Here is a 14888-nt window from a genome sequence, read left to right as displayed (position 1 = left end):
TATTTTTTTCTTTCTATTTGCATTTGTAGTTTGTCGTCTTTTGCAAACTAGCTGTCTGCCCTGTTGGTGCAGTTTGTCATTGATTTCATTACGGTCATTGGACTTATTGAGTATGCCTGCTACAAAATGAACCTCAGGGGTTGTGTATGGCAACATATATGTACTTTAATCATAAATTTACCCTGAACTATGCTGATAACAATTCACAATGAATCAGTCTAACATTTTCTGCTGTCTATGGTAGATACAGTGAATAACCTTATTTTGGATTTCTGGGTTTAATTATGCACGTGCAAAATCTAGTAACTGCTGCTTGATTTTCTCCAGAGCAAAGATGAGTGCAGTTAGTCTCAAATTCACTTTCAATGCAACTCGCTGGTTTACATTCCCTCATTCTTACTTAGCAGAATGCATAATTGTTAAATCCAAAGACTAAACTGCAAGTATTTAAATATACAGAATTATATAAATAGTTACTGCATATAATTTAAATTTACTGAAAATATTAGGAGAGAATTTAGCACACCTCTAAATGTTTAAATTGAGATTGGGAAGATTTAAAATATGCTCCATGGTTCCTCCAGGAAGCCACAAATGGTTGTACTCAAAAGTCTGATCAGTCAGTAATACTGAATTCACACTACTAATTATAGAACTGCTAAGCAGTGGAATTTCTTCTATGTTTACCCTGCTGCAATAATGCAAATTAAATCTTCCTCACCCCTGCACCACCATCTTAATTTAATGTGAATAATGTTCGTGGGACCCTGATTAAAAATAATGAATTATAAGTTCTCATACAAGCTAATGGTTTACTAGACTGCAAATAAAATGGGCACATTAAATTATTCTGTAAAATTATCTGACAGCAGCTTAAGACAGCTTTGCAACCTGCATGCTTTAGTTTGAATGTATTAGCTCCAATTCTGGATAAACAGACTGCACATTTGTTTTCCTATTTACATACTCCTTCTGCATACTGAAGAAATCTCTTGTTGGATTCTTCTTTGTGAAAATCTTCCAAATACTTCTTCCTGTAAGCTAGCACTGTATCTACATGTGTCTTGTATTTCACAGCCAGCTCCAGAGCTCTGTATGAAGGAATATAAAAAAATTTAAATTCATCTGACTTAAACAATGTCATTTAAACTAATAAAACCAAGAATGATAGGCAATCTTCAAGAAATTTCTATAATTGCTCCTTCCAATTTGATTTTCCAATAATTATGAAAATCAAGGTTAACCAAATTGCCTTTATTTACTCTCCTGGCAAAACAGAATATTTTCTAAATATATTAATAATATAAAAATAAATAATTATGTTCTTTAATTCAATGCCTGAATGCTGATTAATCACAGCTGATCTGCGAATTAAGAGTAAATAGAAGGAGACAAAGTAGAAGACAAGAGAGAGGAAATAGCTGTGGTGCACTTGTGGATATAAAACACTGCAGTTGTTGGGAACGCTAGAAATACCTAGGAGGTCAGGCAGCATTTGTGGAAATTGCAAAAGCTTTGATCAGTAAACTATGATGGCGCTGAAGTTCGAGTTGACTGTCACAAATATTCACCATCACATCCTCACTTGAATCTCTCTGTATTCTTAAAATTGTTCCAATGAAGCTAAATGTAAGCTCGAGGAACAGAGTCTCATCTTCAACTAGCCGTGTTACAGCCCTCGGGACTCAAAAATGAATTCAATTTCCGATAACCAGGCTTTTCAAAATGGGAAGCCGTCAGCCTATAACCTTCACTCTGTTTTCCTTTATTCCACTGATGCTGCCTGACCTCAGTATTTTCATAATTCTTTTAGATTTATGATTCTTTCATTTCTTTCATAATTCTTTCATTTTTATTTCATATTTCCAGCAACCACAGTATCCTATTTCATTCCAGCATTTCCTCTGTCTTCTGTTCACTTCCAAACAGATTAACTGTAATTAATAAATGTTCCAACTCCTTCAGCCAGTGCTACCTCCAATTTGAATCAGTCTCCCATGACTTTTACTCAATTAGACGTTCCTTTTGTTTTCCCCATGCCCCCTACTTCTCTTCAAATGTTTGTTAGATCCCTAACTCTTCCAGTTCTGACCTGATAACTAAGAAAATAACTCGTTATAACTTTGAAAACATGTTGTCTGATCTACTGAATATTTTCAGCATTGTCTTTTTCATATCTACAGTATTACACACATTTCAAGGTTGAAGAACCAAAATATGCAAAACATAACAATCTGCATATATACAGGTTACTTAGCATAGGAAATGTTTCAAAATGCTTCATTGGAGTTAAATCAATCAATACAATATCACCAAGTCAAAGAATGAGATTTTAGCACTCATAACTAAATGCTTGGGTCAAATAGTTATATATTAATGAAGGCTTTAAAGAAAAAGATCTGTATGGGGAAAAAAAATCATTATGCTAGGAATTTGGTTTTAAAAGCCCAAATACCTGTGTGCGTTGCTAGCAATGGTGGCAAGAAATGTGTGGGGAAAATGTTTGCTTTCAGAAATCCTTATAAGTCATGGAGATCTGATTGATCAGAAAAATATTTTCTGAATACAATGGAATAAATTTCTTTGGAACAGCAAATTAGAATCATTGCATTTTACACAATAGAAGACTACTGAGTCCATTAAAACATCCAGCTCATACCAGATCAATTCAATAAGTTCCATTCCCTTGCTTTTTCCTGAGGTTAGGTCTGGCTTTTGGTTTAGTGGCTCTATTTATTTCAAAGAAAAGGAATGGCTGAGAAAAATATATAGGGTATGATGTTGTGGCCATCACTGAATTGCGGCTGAAGGATGGTTGTAGTTGGGAGCTTAACGTCCAAGGTTACACGTTATATCGGAGGGATAGGAAGGTAGGCAGGGGGGGTGGTGTGGTTCTACTGGTAAAGAATGGCATCAAATCAGTAAGAAGATGTGACATAGGATCAGGAAATGTTGAATCCTTGTGAGTCGAGTTAAGAAACTGCAAGGATGAAAGAACGTTGATGCGGTTATATAAAGGCCTCCCAACTGTGGCTGGGAGGTGGATCACAGTTTAAAATAGGAAATAGAAAAGGGGAGTCATGGGAGATTTTAACATGCAGGTCGATTGGGAAAATCAGGTTGGTAATGGATCTCAAGAGAGTGAGTTTGTTGAGTGCCTAAGAGATGGGTTTTTTTTAGAGCAGTTTGTCATTGAGCCTATTAGGGGATCAGCTATACTGGATTGGGTGTTATGTATGAACCGGAGGCGATTAGGGAGCTTAAGGTAAAAGAACCCTTAGGAACCAGTGATTGCAATATGATTTGAGTTCAACTTGAAATTTGATAGGGAGAAAGTAAAGTCTAATGTAGCAGTATTTCAGTGCAGTAAGGGAAATTACAGTGGCATGAGAATGGAGTTGGCCAAAGTAAATTGGAAGGATGTCAGCAGAGCAGCAATGGTGTGTGTTTCTGGGAAAAATGAGGAAGGTGCAAGACACAGGTATTCTAAAAATGAAGAAATACTCAAATGGTAAAATAGTACAACCATGGCTGACAATGGAAGTCAAAGCTATTGTAAAAGCAAAAGAAAGGGTATACAACAAAGCAAAAATTAGTGGGAAGATAGAGGATTGGGAAGTTTTTTGAAACCTACAGAGAGCAACTAAAAAAAATCAGAAGGGAAAAGATGAGAAGTGAAAGCAAGCTAGCAAATAATATTAAAGTGGATAGTAAAAGCTTTTTTCAAGTATGTAAAAAATAAAAGAGAAATGAAAGTGGATATAAGACTACTAGAAAAGGAGGTAGGAGGAATAATAGTGGGGGACAAGGAGATGGCTGATGAACTAAATAAGTATTTAATCTCATCAATCTTCACTGTGGAAGACACTAGCAGTATGCCTGATGTTGTAGTGTGTGAAGGAAGAGAAGTGGGTGTAGTTACTGTTACAAGAGAGAAGGTGCTCGAAAAGCTGGAAGACCTAAAGGTACACAAGTCACCAGATGAGATGAACTGCATCCTAGGGTTCTGAAGGAGGTAGCGTTAGAGATTGTGGTGGCATTAGAAATGATCTTTCAGAAATCATTGGACTCTGGCATGGTGCCAGAGGACTGGAAAATTGTAAATGTCACTCCAGTCTTTAAGAAAGGAGGAAGGCAGCAAAAAGGAAATAATAGACCAGTTAGCCTGACCTCAGAGGTTGGGAAGAAGTTAGAGTCAATTGTAAAGAATGAGGTGATGGAGTACTTGTGGAGGCCAGGTTGTTGGGTGTATTTAAGGCAGAGCTTGTTAGGTTCTTGATTGGACATGGCATCAAAAGTTACAGGGAGAAGGCCAGGAACTGGGGTTGAGGAGGAGAAAAAAAAAGGATCAGCCATGATTGAATGGTGGAGCAGACTCGATGGGTCAGATGGCCTAATTCTGCTCCAATGCCTTATGGTCTATATTAAGGTAATTAACAGTAAAAAAAAAGAGCTAATTTAAATGCATTTCAGTGTTTAAATTTTTTCTAGTATTTTGCATTAATATTTGTTCACATTAATAAAAATATTTTTGTGATCTTTGAACATGAGACACACAAACATTCAAGTTAATAATTCTGACAGCTATATCTGGGGGATCAGATATCATTGTCTCTTAAACTTTATCCCCTCTCACCTTCAACCTACAGTACGTCTTCTAGTATTTGACATTTTCACTGTAGGAAAAAGACTCCATCTACCCTATCTATGAGTCCCATAATTTTATTTTCTTTTATCAGATCACCCCTCAACCTTTGATGCTTCTGAGAACAATCCATGTCTGTCCAATCTCTCCCCTTAGCTTCAGGCCACGTCCTGGTAAACCTCTTCTTTATCCTATCCAAAGTCTCCGCATTCTACTAGTTATTTAATTAGCAGAACTACATGCCATACTCTAAATATGGTCTAATGGAAGTTTTATATAGCTGCAACACTACTTTCCAGCTTTTACACCCAATACCCTGACCAATGACGGCACATGTGCATTCTTCAGAATCTGATAGTCACGGTTATCAGTATGTTGTTGCACCTCCCATGTTTTCTATTGGTGCCTGTACCGATACCTCTTTTGCCCTAAGGCATGGTGGAGCTTCTAATAGAAGAACATTTTGCATTTATGGTTAATTAGTTCCTGACTCTGCTGATCATTCTCATTAAACCATTATTAGTGGTCTACGGTAGTAGAGTCAAGGGTTTCTACATGGATGCTAAAAATAGTGTACTTAAGGCAGTATAGATATTGGCAAAAATTCTGTGGCTTGTTGATTGTGGGTTATCAGATTGATATGATGTGCTATCTGAGAAGAGTCATCAGTGCAGCCTCTTTGACACAGTAAAACGTACAAATAAAAATAAGATTGAACAACTAAGATTCCAGTATACTGTACTTTGTTCTGTCTTTAGTGCTACCTGTTTCGGATAATAAGTAAAACAAAACTATTTTTTTAAAATACTGACTTTGAGTATGCAATTGTAACTCTGTAGTAAGCATGTGTTAATGTATACTTAATATGTTTAATTTCCTCACCTATCCCAGTTGTAGAGGTTAATATTTATTTGGATTGCTTGATAAACAAGGCCTGACTGGATTAAAATTCCTTCTGCATCTTGTACGTTCCCAGTAAATAAAAGCAAGTGTGCCATCCGTGACTCCTTTGAGGGCAAATCCCTGATTAAGTTGATATATTGTACCTTATCAATCTGGAAATTAAGAATATTTGTTATATTTGAGCATAATTATATTTAGTTACATTACATTCAATATAATATTTCAAAAGCTGAATTTTGTAGTTATCTACAGTATATTTTCCTTAAAATCAATTAATTCAAAATATTCTATTAGCTGGTTAGTATTTTGCAAAACAGAAATACTACTTTTATTTTGTTTTGTTGCTAATGCAGCATTATAGATTTGGACCATTAGACCATAAGAGCAGAATTAGACCATTTGGCCCATCGAGCCGGCTCTGCCATTTCATCATGGCTGATCCATTTTCCTCTCAGCCCCAATCTCCTGCCTTCTCCCCATGCCCCTTCATGCCCTGACCAATCAAGAATCTATCAACCTCTGCCTTAAACATACATAAAGATTTGGCCTCCACAGCTGCCTGTGGCAATGAATTCCACAGATTCACCACTCTTTGGCTATAGATCCTCATCTCCATTCTAAACAGATGCCTCTCTGGTATGTCATCTGCTGAAGGCTAGATCTGTGGCATTCAAGTCTGGCAACCCAGGCCTGTACCAGAAAACCAGGTGTGATTTGCAGAGGGCTATGTCAAGGGCGAAGAGACAATTTTGAACGAAGTTAGAGGCGACATCCGATGCACTGCCACTTAGGCAGGATTTGCAAGACATTACTTCCTACAAAGTGAAACCCCCTAGCATGAATGGCAGCGATGTTTTACTACCAGATGAACTCAACGCCTTCTATGCCTGCTTTGAAAGGGAAAAAGGAAGCTCTGGTTAAAGAAATTCCTCACCTCCATTCTAAAAATACACCCCACTATTCTGAGGCTGTGTCCTCTGGTCTTAGATTCTCTCACCATAGGAAGCATCCTCTTCTCACCTACTCTATTAAGGCCTTTCACCATTCAATAGGTTTCAATGAGATTACCCACATTCTTCTGAATTCTAGTAAATATAGGCCCAGAACCATTAGACACCCTTCATATGACAAGTCATTCAATCCTGGAATAATTTTCATGAACCTCCTTTGAACCCACTCAGTTTCAGCACATCCTTTCTAAGATAAAGGGCCCAAACCTGCTTACAATAATCCAAGTGAGGCCTCACCAATGCTTTATAAAGCTTCAACATTATATCCTTGCTTTTATATTCTAGTCCATTGAGATAACTATTTCCTTTCAATTGAGTTTTATTGGAATCACTTGCAGCCTAATATAAAAAGAATACATAGTATACTTTAAGTCATAGAAAAGTATGATTTGCAGGCTTGCAGAACAGCTCTCTATGTACCACTTTATTTCTACTTTCCTAAAGAATGAACAATTTCCTTTCATCAAGCAGACTGAGATGCAAATTGAGGAAGTCCCTCCACACTAGTTTGTCAAGACAATAAATGTGATGGACTGTCCCCGCATGCTAAAATGAACACCGGTCCTCCACAGGCTACAGCACTCAGCAGCCCATACCTATGAATGGGGTTTTGGGAGACCGGTGGGACGCTGCAGGACTGCAGGCATCTCCTGCCTTATAGGAATTTAGTTCATAGTTGCATTTCCAATTTGTAAATTGTCCAGATTACCAACAGTTTACAGAAAACGAACCCTGCTGTAACCTAGGGAGGACATGTAATAATGAAAAGCCATCTATGATATGTAGCAATTTCTAAGTGGATACAATTTAACATATCAATACCAATTACTAGTTTGCTGTCAAATTCAATATATTTGCAATACCTTGATAGGAATCAATACTCCCTGGAGTGATGCAACAAAACATGTTTATTAATAAAGGCGCAAACACGAGCAGTTCTGCAGATGCTAGAAATTCAAGCAACACACATCAAAGTTGCTGGTGAACACAGCAGGCCAGGCAGCATCTCTAGGAAGAGGTACAGTCGATGTTTCAGGCCAAGACCCTTTGTCAGGACTAACTGAAAGAAGAGCTAGTAAGAGACTTGAAAGTGGGAGGGGGAGGGGGAGATCCGAAATGATAGGAGAAGACAGGAGGGGGAGGGATGGAGCCAAGAGCTGGACAGTTGATTGGCAAAAGGGATATGAGAGGATCATGGGACAGGAGGCCTAGGGAGAAAGAAAGGGGGAGGGGGGGAAAACCCAGAGGATGGGCAAGAGGTATAGTGAGAGGGACAGAGGGAGAAAAAGGAGAGAGAGAAAAAGAATGTGTGTATATAAATACTGGATGGGGTACAAGGGGGACGTGGGGCATTAGCGGAAGTTTGATAAGTCAATGTTCATGCCATCAAGTTGGAGGCTACCCAGACGGAATATAAGGTGTTGTTCCTCCAACCTGAGTGTGGCTTCATCTTTACAGTAAAGGAGGCCGTGGATAGACATATCAGAATGGGAATGGGATGTGGAATTAAAATGTGTGGCCACTGGGAGATCCTGCTTTCTCTGGCAGACAGAGCGTAGATGTTCAGCAAAACGATCTCCCAGTCTGCTTCGGGTCTTGCCAATATATAGAAGGCCACATCGGGAGCACCGGACGCAGTATATCACCCCAGCCGACTCACAGGTGAAGTATCGCCTCACCTGGAAGGACTGTTTGGGGCCCTGAATGGTGGTAAAGGAGGAAGTGTAAGGGCATGTGTAGCACTTGTTCCACTTACAAGGATAAGTGCCAGGAGGGAGATCAGTGGGGAGGGATGGGGGGGGAAACGAATGGACAAGGGAGTCACGTAGGGAGCGATCCCTGCGGAAAGCAGAGGGGGGGAGGGAAAGAAGTGCTTAGTGGTGGGATCCTGTTGGAGGTGGCGGAAGTTACGGAGAATAATATGTTGGACCCGGAGGCTGGTGGGGTGGTAGGTGAGGACAAGGGGAACCCTATTCCTGGTGGGGTGGCGGGAGGATGGAGTGAGAGCAGATGTGCGTGAAATGGGGGAGATAGGGGTGATATACTGCATCCTGTGCTCCTGATGTGGCCTTCTATATATTGGCGAGACCAACACAGACTGGGAGATCGTTTCGCTGAACACCTACGCTCTGTCTGCCAGAGAAAGCAGAATCTCCCAGTGGCCACACATTTTAGTTCCACGTCCCATTCCCATTCTGATATGCCTGTCCACGGCCTCCTCTACTGTAAGATGAAGCCACACTCAGGTTGGAGGAACACCTTATATTCCGTCTCCAACCTGATGGCATGAACATTGACTTCTCAAACTTCTGCTAATGCCCCACCTCTCCCTCCCCCTCATACCCCATCTGTTATTTATTTATATACACACATTCTTTCTCTCTCTTTCCTTTTTCTCTCTCTGTCCCTCTCACTATACCCCTTGCCCATCCTCTGGGTTTTTTCCCTCCCTCCCCCTTTTCTTTCTCCCTGGGCCTCCTGTCCCATGATCCTCTCATATTCCTTTTGCCAATCAAATGTCCAGCTCTTGGCTCCATCCCTCCCCCTCCTGTCTTTCCTATCATTTTGGATCTCCCCCTTGCCCTCCCATTTTCAAATCTCTTACTAGCTCTTCTTTCAGTTAGTCCTGACGAAGGGTCTTGGCCCGAAACATCGACTGTACCTCTTCCTAGAGATGCTGCCTGGCCTGCTGTGTTCACCAGCAACTTTGATGTGTGTTATTAATAAAGGCTTTATCTTTGGAAAAAAATGATTGACAAGAAGAATCTGAAACTTTTTCAACCATTCAGTGCATAGATTTTACATACAAATAAGACTGAAATTGTTGGAATTTATGCCAGCTGACAATTTAAAAGCACTGGCAAATTTACTAATATTCTGAGTAATCTTTCATACTCAAAAAGCGCCGTTCAAAAAAGTGAGGGAGAAGCCCATATTTCTGTCGAAATTCTTTCTTGGTCACTCCAATCTGCTCCTCACTTAGACACTGGGCACTCCACTGTACCCTCTTATCAAAGTCACAATTCCTTTCGTCTATTTCAGAGCAGCTGCTTTGCAAGCTAAAGTTGAATTCTGGTCTTTCCTTAGTTTAGTTTTCTATTCTCAAATCCAAACGGAGAAGCAAGAGTATGTCAAATGAAGTTCAATATTGGGTCATTAGTTTACCATGTTCATCCACCCGCATGTCATGATGCAAGCAGATAATGAAGGAATGAGACTTGAAACAAAAAGGGAATGGAAAAAAAATGATTACATTCTCTTATTTACCAACAGATCTCCAAACTTCTTCAGCATTGCCTCTGTCCACAATTTATGTGACTGCAGCTTCACAGCACTGGCAATTGGAGTTTTAAGCCTTTCAGAAACAATTTTCGTTCTTTTGTAAATAGAAGGGATTATAATTTAGACTGGCTAAATAGCTTTCAACCTTCAGGATGCATTAACTTACTGACTTATAGTAAGTACTATATCATAATGACAAGAGACACCAAGCTTTTGCGTTAAAGGATGCTTTGAGGACATATTCAAATTGAGTTAACATATAAAAGAGGCAAGTCCAATGGGTAAATCTGAGCAGCAGGAAGAAACTAGTAGGTGGGAAAGGGATGAGAACAGGGTTATCAGTCATGATTTGCTGAACAGTTTTTTTTTAATGAGTTGTGAAATAAATGTTCTGAAGCGGGGGATAAACTTCAGAATGGACTTAGAACTTAAAACTATTTTAGGATAGCTGTAAGCAGTAGATATAAGATTTTATGGAAGCCTCCAAGAATGTAATAAAGAAAAACATTTTAAGATGTCAGAACAACAACAAGAAAAACACATGTAAATTAAATTTTAAACATACATCATAAAAAAAATTCCTATACCTCGCCAATTGCTGCATAAGCCACCTCTGCTGTCAGGAGGTCTTTGTGTGCAACTGCCATGGCGGCAAGGCACGACCACATTGCTTGTTCCTGTTTGTGGAAAAAAAAAGCACCAATAGGTTTAGTACAAGTACAGTGAAAATGTATAGGGTGAAACTTTCAAGTTACATTAGCTTTGTAATCCTAATTTGGGTTTGTACATTTGATTTTTATAATGATGTATGTTCATCACTTTGCCATCTGGATAATTGAATGACATGTACAGCTATGATACCCCACAATAAAAGTTTACATATTGCTCTGGTCTATCTGTATGTGTAACTCATCATCCTCTGGAGAAGTCTTGGCAATAAAACCCAATTACAATAGGTGTCCATGCCCAAAAAGAAATGTTTGTCCTACAAGTATACAATAAATAAATTATTGTAAACTAAGCAAGTCTAAACTGTAGCAGTACAATTAAGGCATGATAATAAAGCATTTTTAAAAATGTTTTGCATTTTTTATCCATAGCTTTCCTGAAATCTTGGTACCCAACAGTGGCTGGAAAACGGCTGGCTTTTAATGTCTGTGTTGGTGTACCTGTTAGGGGGAAGAGTCAGTTATTAGACTCAAGGACTTACCACGGTACATGAGACAGTGAATGCCAACAGGTATTCTATCGAATGAAGCATTGCAACATAACTCAGTACGGTATTCAATGGTACATTTATTGTAAAAACAATAGTAAAAACATCTTATTGTAATTATATAGGGGCCGTCAGAAACCATATCTGGAGTACTGTGAACATGTATAGTCACCCCAACTAAACAGGAATTCAGTGAAGCTTCACCAGCTTGAGTCCTGCATTAGTGCATTTGTGCTAAAGGAAAGATAAAACAGACTTGGACTATATTGTCTTGAACTTAGGAAAAAGAGCAGTGATCTCATTGAAGCATACAACTTTAAGGAGTAGATGTAAAACAAAATGCTGTTAATACTCATCAGGTCATGTTTAGTAGTACACAAATTTAGTAATATGATTTAAACCTGCATAAGGAGACCACAACTGCACACAATACTCCAGGGTGATTCCTGGACATTGTCTTATGAGGACAGATTAAGCAAACTGGGCCAGTATACTTTTTTATTAGGAGAATGAATGAAGTTTGACAAGGTAAGTACCAGAATTAAGCTTTCCCTGGCTGTGATGTCTAGAATTAGGTACCAAAATCTCAAGGTCGGTGGTCAGTCACTCAAATGAGAAGAAATTTCTTTACTTGGAGACCAGAGAAGCTTTAGTATTCTTTACTCAATGGAGCTCTGTAGCTGAGCATATTAAAAAAAAATTGATAGATTTTATAAATAGCAAGGGAATCAAGGAATATTGGATTAGTGCAAGACAGTGGTATAAGGTAAAAAAGCAGCCATTTTTATTGAATGTTGAATCTTCACCATCTGAAACATGGCCTCTTCTCAATACCACCATGGGGGGGGGGGGTTAGATATAGGAGCCTGAAGACACACAATCAGCCTTTTAGGAACAGCTTATTTCCCCCTGCCATCAGATTTCTGAATAGTACATGAACCCAAGGGCCGGCTGGGGGCGTAGTGGCATCAGAGCCGGACTTCGGAGCGAAGGCTCCCGAGTTCGAATCCAGATGGCTCCCTTGCACACTTTCCATCCGTGCTGGGTTGAGCGTCAAGCTAGCAACTCAGCCTCATAAAAATAAGAAAGCCTACTAAAAAAAAATGCCGTTAAAAAAATGACAGCGTCCCGATGACTCCACTCAGAGTTGAGGGCTTTCTTCTTCTTTACATAAACCCTTTGCTATGAATTGGTTCAGAATTAAGCAATTTTGTGCTATTTACTGCAACACTGCCAATCAAAGTTGCACTGCGCTGGCCTAGCACAAAATCAGTCACAAAATGCAGCAGTATCCAGTAAAGAAGCTGCAGTCTACTTTGGTTGAAGTATCAACTGCCCTTTCCCTTCCTGTTTGGAACTTGATAGGAACACTCTTCTAACAATCCGGTACACTCTATCTGTCTCTGAAACAAGGGAACATTAGATAGTAAAAATGATTATACGATTTGACTTAAACTATTAATGTTAGTATCTCAAATGTTAAAAAATTAACATTTTGATAAACAGGGCCAATGAAGTTTTAAATTTTATTTGATTTGACTACTGTCCCAGGAGCCTTATTTCAGAATTCCCTGTAAGTTGCTTGACATGCAATAAAAATTACAGTATTTACATATGGCAGATTAACAGCAAAATAATAGTTTCTGGCATGATGTTAAAAAAATCATATTCTTTGCTTTCAAGGGACATCAGCAACACTGCAAAGCACAGAATGCACAAAGGTTCCTTTAGAAAACCAGCTACATTAAGTTTTCAACAGCTATAAGTACTGGTAATGATTAGTGGAGTTATTCTGTCAGTTAGCTAATTTTCTTATTTTTCTTATACAATCTTCATAAAAAATCTAGTTTTACTGTAGATCTATTTGCTACATCCAATAAATATAGTTAGTGCTGACATTTTGGTCAAATAAACAAACCAAAAAAAAACATAATTAACAGTCACATAAAACTCATTATGCTGGCGTCTCTGTCAGATGGGGGTCTATTATTCTGTCTGCATACGGCAGTTTGAAATTATTAGTAACCCGTTTTTAGAGTGGATAGAACTCCAAAAATGGAGTGCTGCTGATATAAAAAGAAGAATAATAATGACAGGTTGTGTATTTCTTTTTATTCTTTATCATGTTTTAGTTGGGTGAAGCAGAGATAGGCATAAAGTGGCTGCAGTATTTGAGAGTTATTTGCATGTAGTTGAATGTAAACAATTCAAAATGCATTTGTTCATCTATCAGCTTCCCAGTGTTTAATTTCTCAGGAATATAATTAGCCAGTTCAATCTACATAATTGATGTAAACATAAATGAAAGAACTGCAGTTAAAATTATTAATAATAATTAAGTATTTAGTTCAAAAATCTTTACTATTTCTGGGTGGTCATCTGCCACAGCATTTAATCAACCCTTTATACACCCTGTTCATTTGTCATTGGTTTGAATTTGCAGACTTATGAAAAACAAAGACATAACCAAGAGTTCTTCTAATTTGGCTGACCAATATAAATGGGTGACACTGGCCTAAGCATGACATAACCCCACCTACTTCATATGGAAAGGCCTTTGCAAAGTCAAAGGGATACAAACTACATGCAAACACAAGACACAAATGCAGTTTCAATGGACAACCGGGAGGTAATGATTGTTGCTTACTATCCACTTGCTTTTGCCAGATGGTACAGTGAAAGAGATCTTAGCTTCTTTGGCAGTCAGGAAATGGATCTACCATCCCAGACATCCCACCTCTCCCGGAAGTTCCGGGAGTCTCCCGCATATTAATAGTGGCTCCCTGATGCCCGCAAATTATATACAATATCACGGAAATCAATTTTTTGAGAGCAAGTGAGTGAGAGAGAGAAAGCAAGAGAAAGCGCGAGAGCGACCACGAGAAAGAGCGCGCAAGCGAGAGAGAAAGCAAGCGACAGCGCGAGAGAGAGAGCGCGCCATGGGAGAGTGTTCCAAAAAAAAAGAAAATACAAAACGTACATCACTCCAGACTACACTAAAGTGTACCCCTGCCTAATAGGGGTCAAAAATAATGACAGTGTTGCTCGCTGCGCTGTTTGCAACAGCGACTTTTCTATTGCCCATGGTGGGTTAAGATGGTAAAAGACATGTTGAGGTGAGTTTAACAGGTGTCATTCGCTCATTAGCATAGCTAACGTTATTTAAACTAGCTGGCTAGCTGCTAAGGAGCTACTCTACTGCAGACATCCCACCTCTCCCGGAAGTTCCGGGAGTCTCCTGCAAATTGATGGTGCTACCTCCCTGAAATGATTTTTTGCAGGGTGGGATGTCTGCCATCCTGAAGGACTTCCAGAGTAATTGTTACTATTCTGCTCCAGTACTGGCAGCTTTTGGAAGTTCTGTTGTGGGATCTAGGGCGCTTACCATTTTGGGGCCTGTATAATCTTTAAAATAATCAAAATTTAAATCTTGATCACTGCGTGGCAGCTCTCTCAGGCATCCATTATAGCCACATTCACTGTGAATGTGCCTTTTGTTTTGTACAGGATTAAATTAAATTTAAAATCCATCACTATTGCTTTAGCAATGATAAGCAAGTAGGCAGCATCTTGGCCTCTTCTATTGGTGTTAACTAATGTAATTAGAAGTATTTTTTTCTTCCCTCTCCCTAGAGTCAAATGTTCAACAATAAAGCAAGATCATAAACAGATGGGAGAAAGTTTACACAGTACGATTGCTTTGTAGCTGTCAGCACAGAAGTTGTACAATGCTATCTCAGTTTCAATTTACAATTTTAACATTCCCGCTATTTACAAACATCAGTACCATAAATACCATAACAAAATATGGCCTGAATTTTGCTGTCAGAGG

The 14888-nt window shown here is 38.9% G+C and overlaps 1 protein-coding gene across 6 annotated transcripts in view; it reads right to left on the bottom strand.

Moving 5' to 3' along the window:
* Window positions 1-14888, bottom strand: part of ift80 (intraflagellar transport 80 homolog (Chlamydomonas)) — a 275494-nt gene that overhangs the window by 2482 nt on the left and 258124 nt on the right. For 5 of the 6 annotated variants that reach the window (XM_072255425.1, XM_072255426.1, XM_072255427.1 and 2 more), the window contains 3 exons: window positions 10428-10517; window positions 5528-5700; window positions 968-1091 (listed from right to left, as the gene is read on the bottom strand). In XM_072255425.1, the coding sequence (XP_072111526.1) occupies window positions 968-1091; window positions 5528-5700; window positions 10428-10517 (387 nt within the window). The remainder of the gene's footprint in view (window positions 1-967; window positions 1092-5527; window positions 5701-10427; window positions 10518-14888) is intronic. The other variant, XM_072255431.1, reaches the window with a different exon arrangement.

This window comes from Mobula birostris, chromosome 4 (genome assembly GCF_030028105.1).
Source record: "Mobula birostris isolate sMobBir1 chromosome 4, sMobBir1.hap1, whole genome shotgun sequence".
NCBI classification, from domain to species: Eukaryota; Metazoa; Chordata; class Chondrichthyes; order Myliobatiformes; family Myliobatidae; genus Mobula; species Mobula birostris.
The sequence above is the reverse complement of the archived record's forward strand: the minus strand, read 5'-3'. Positions and strand labels throughout refer to the sequence as shown.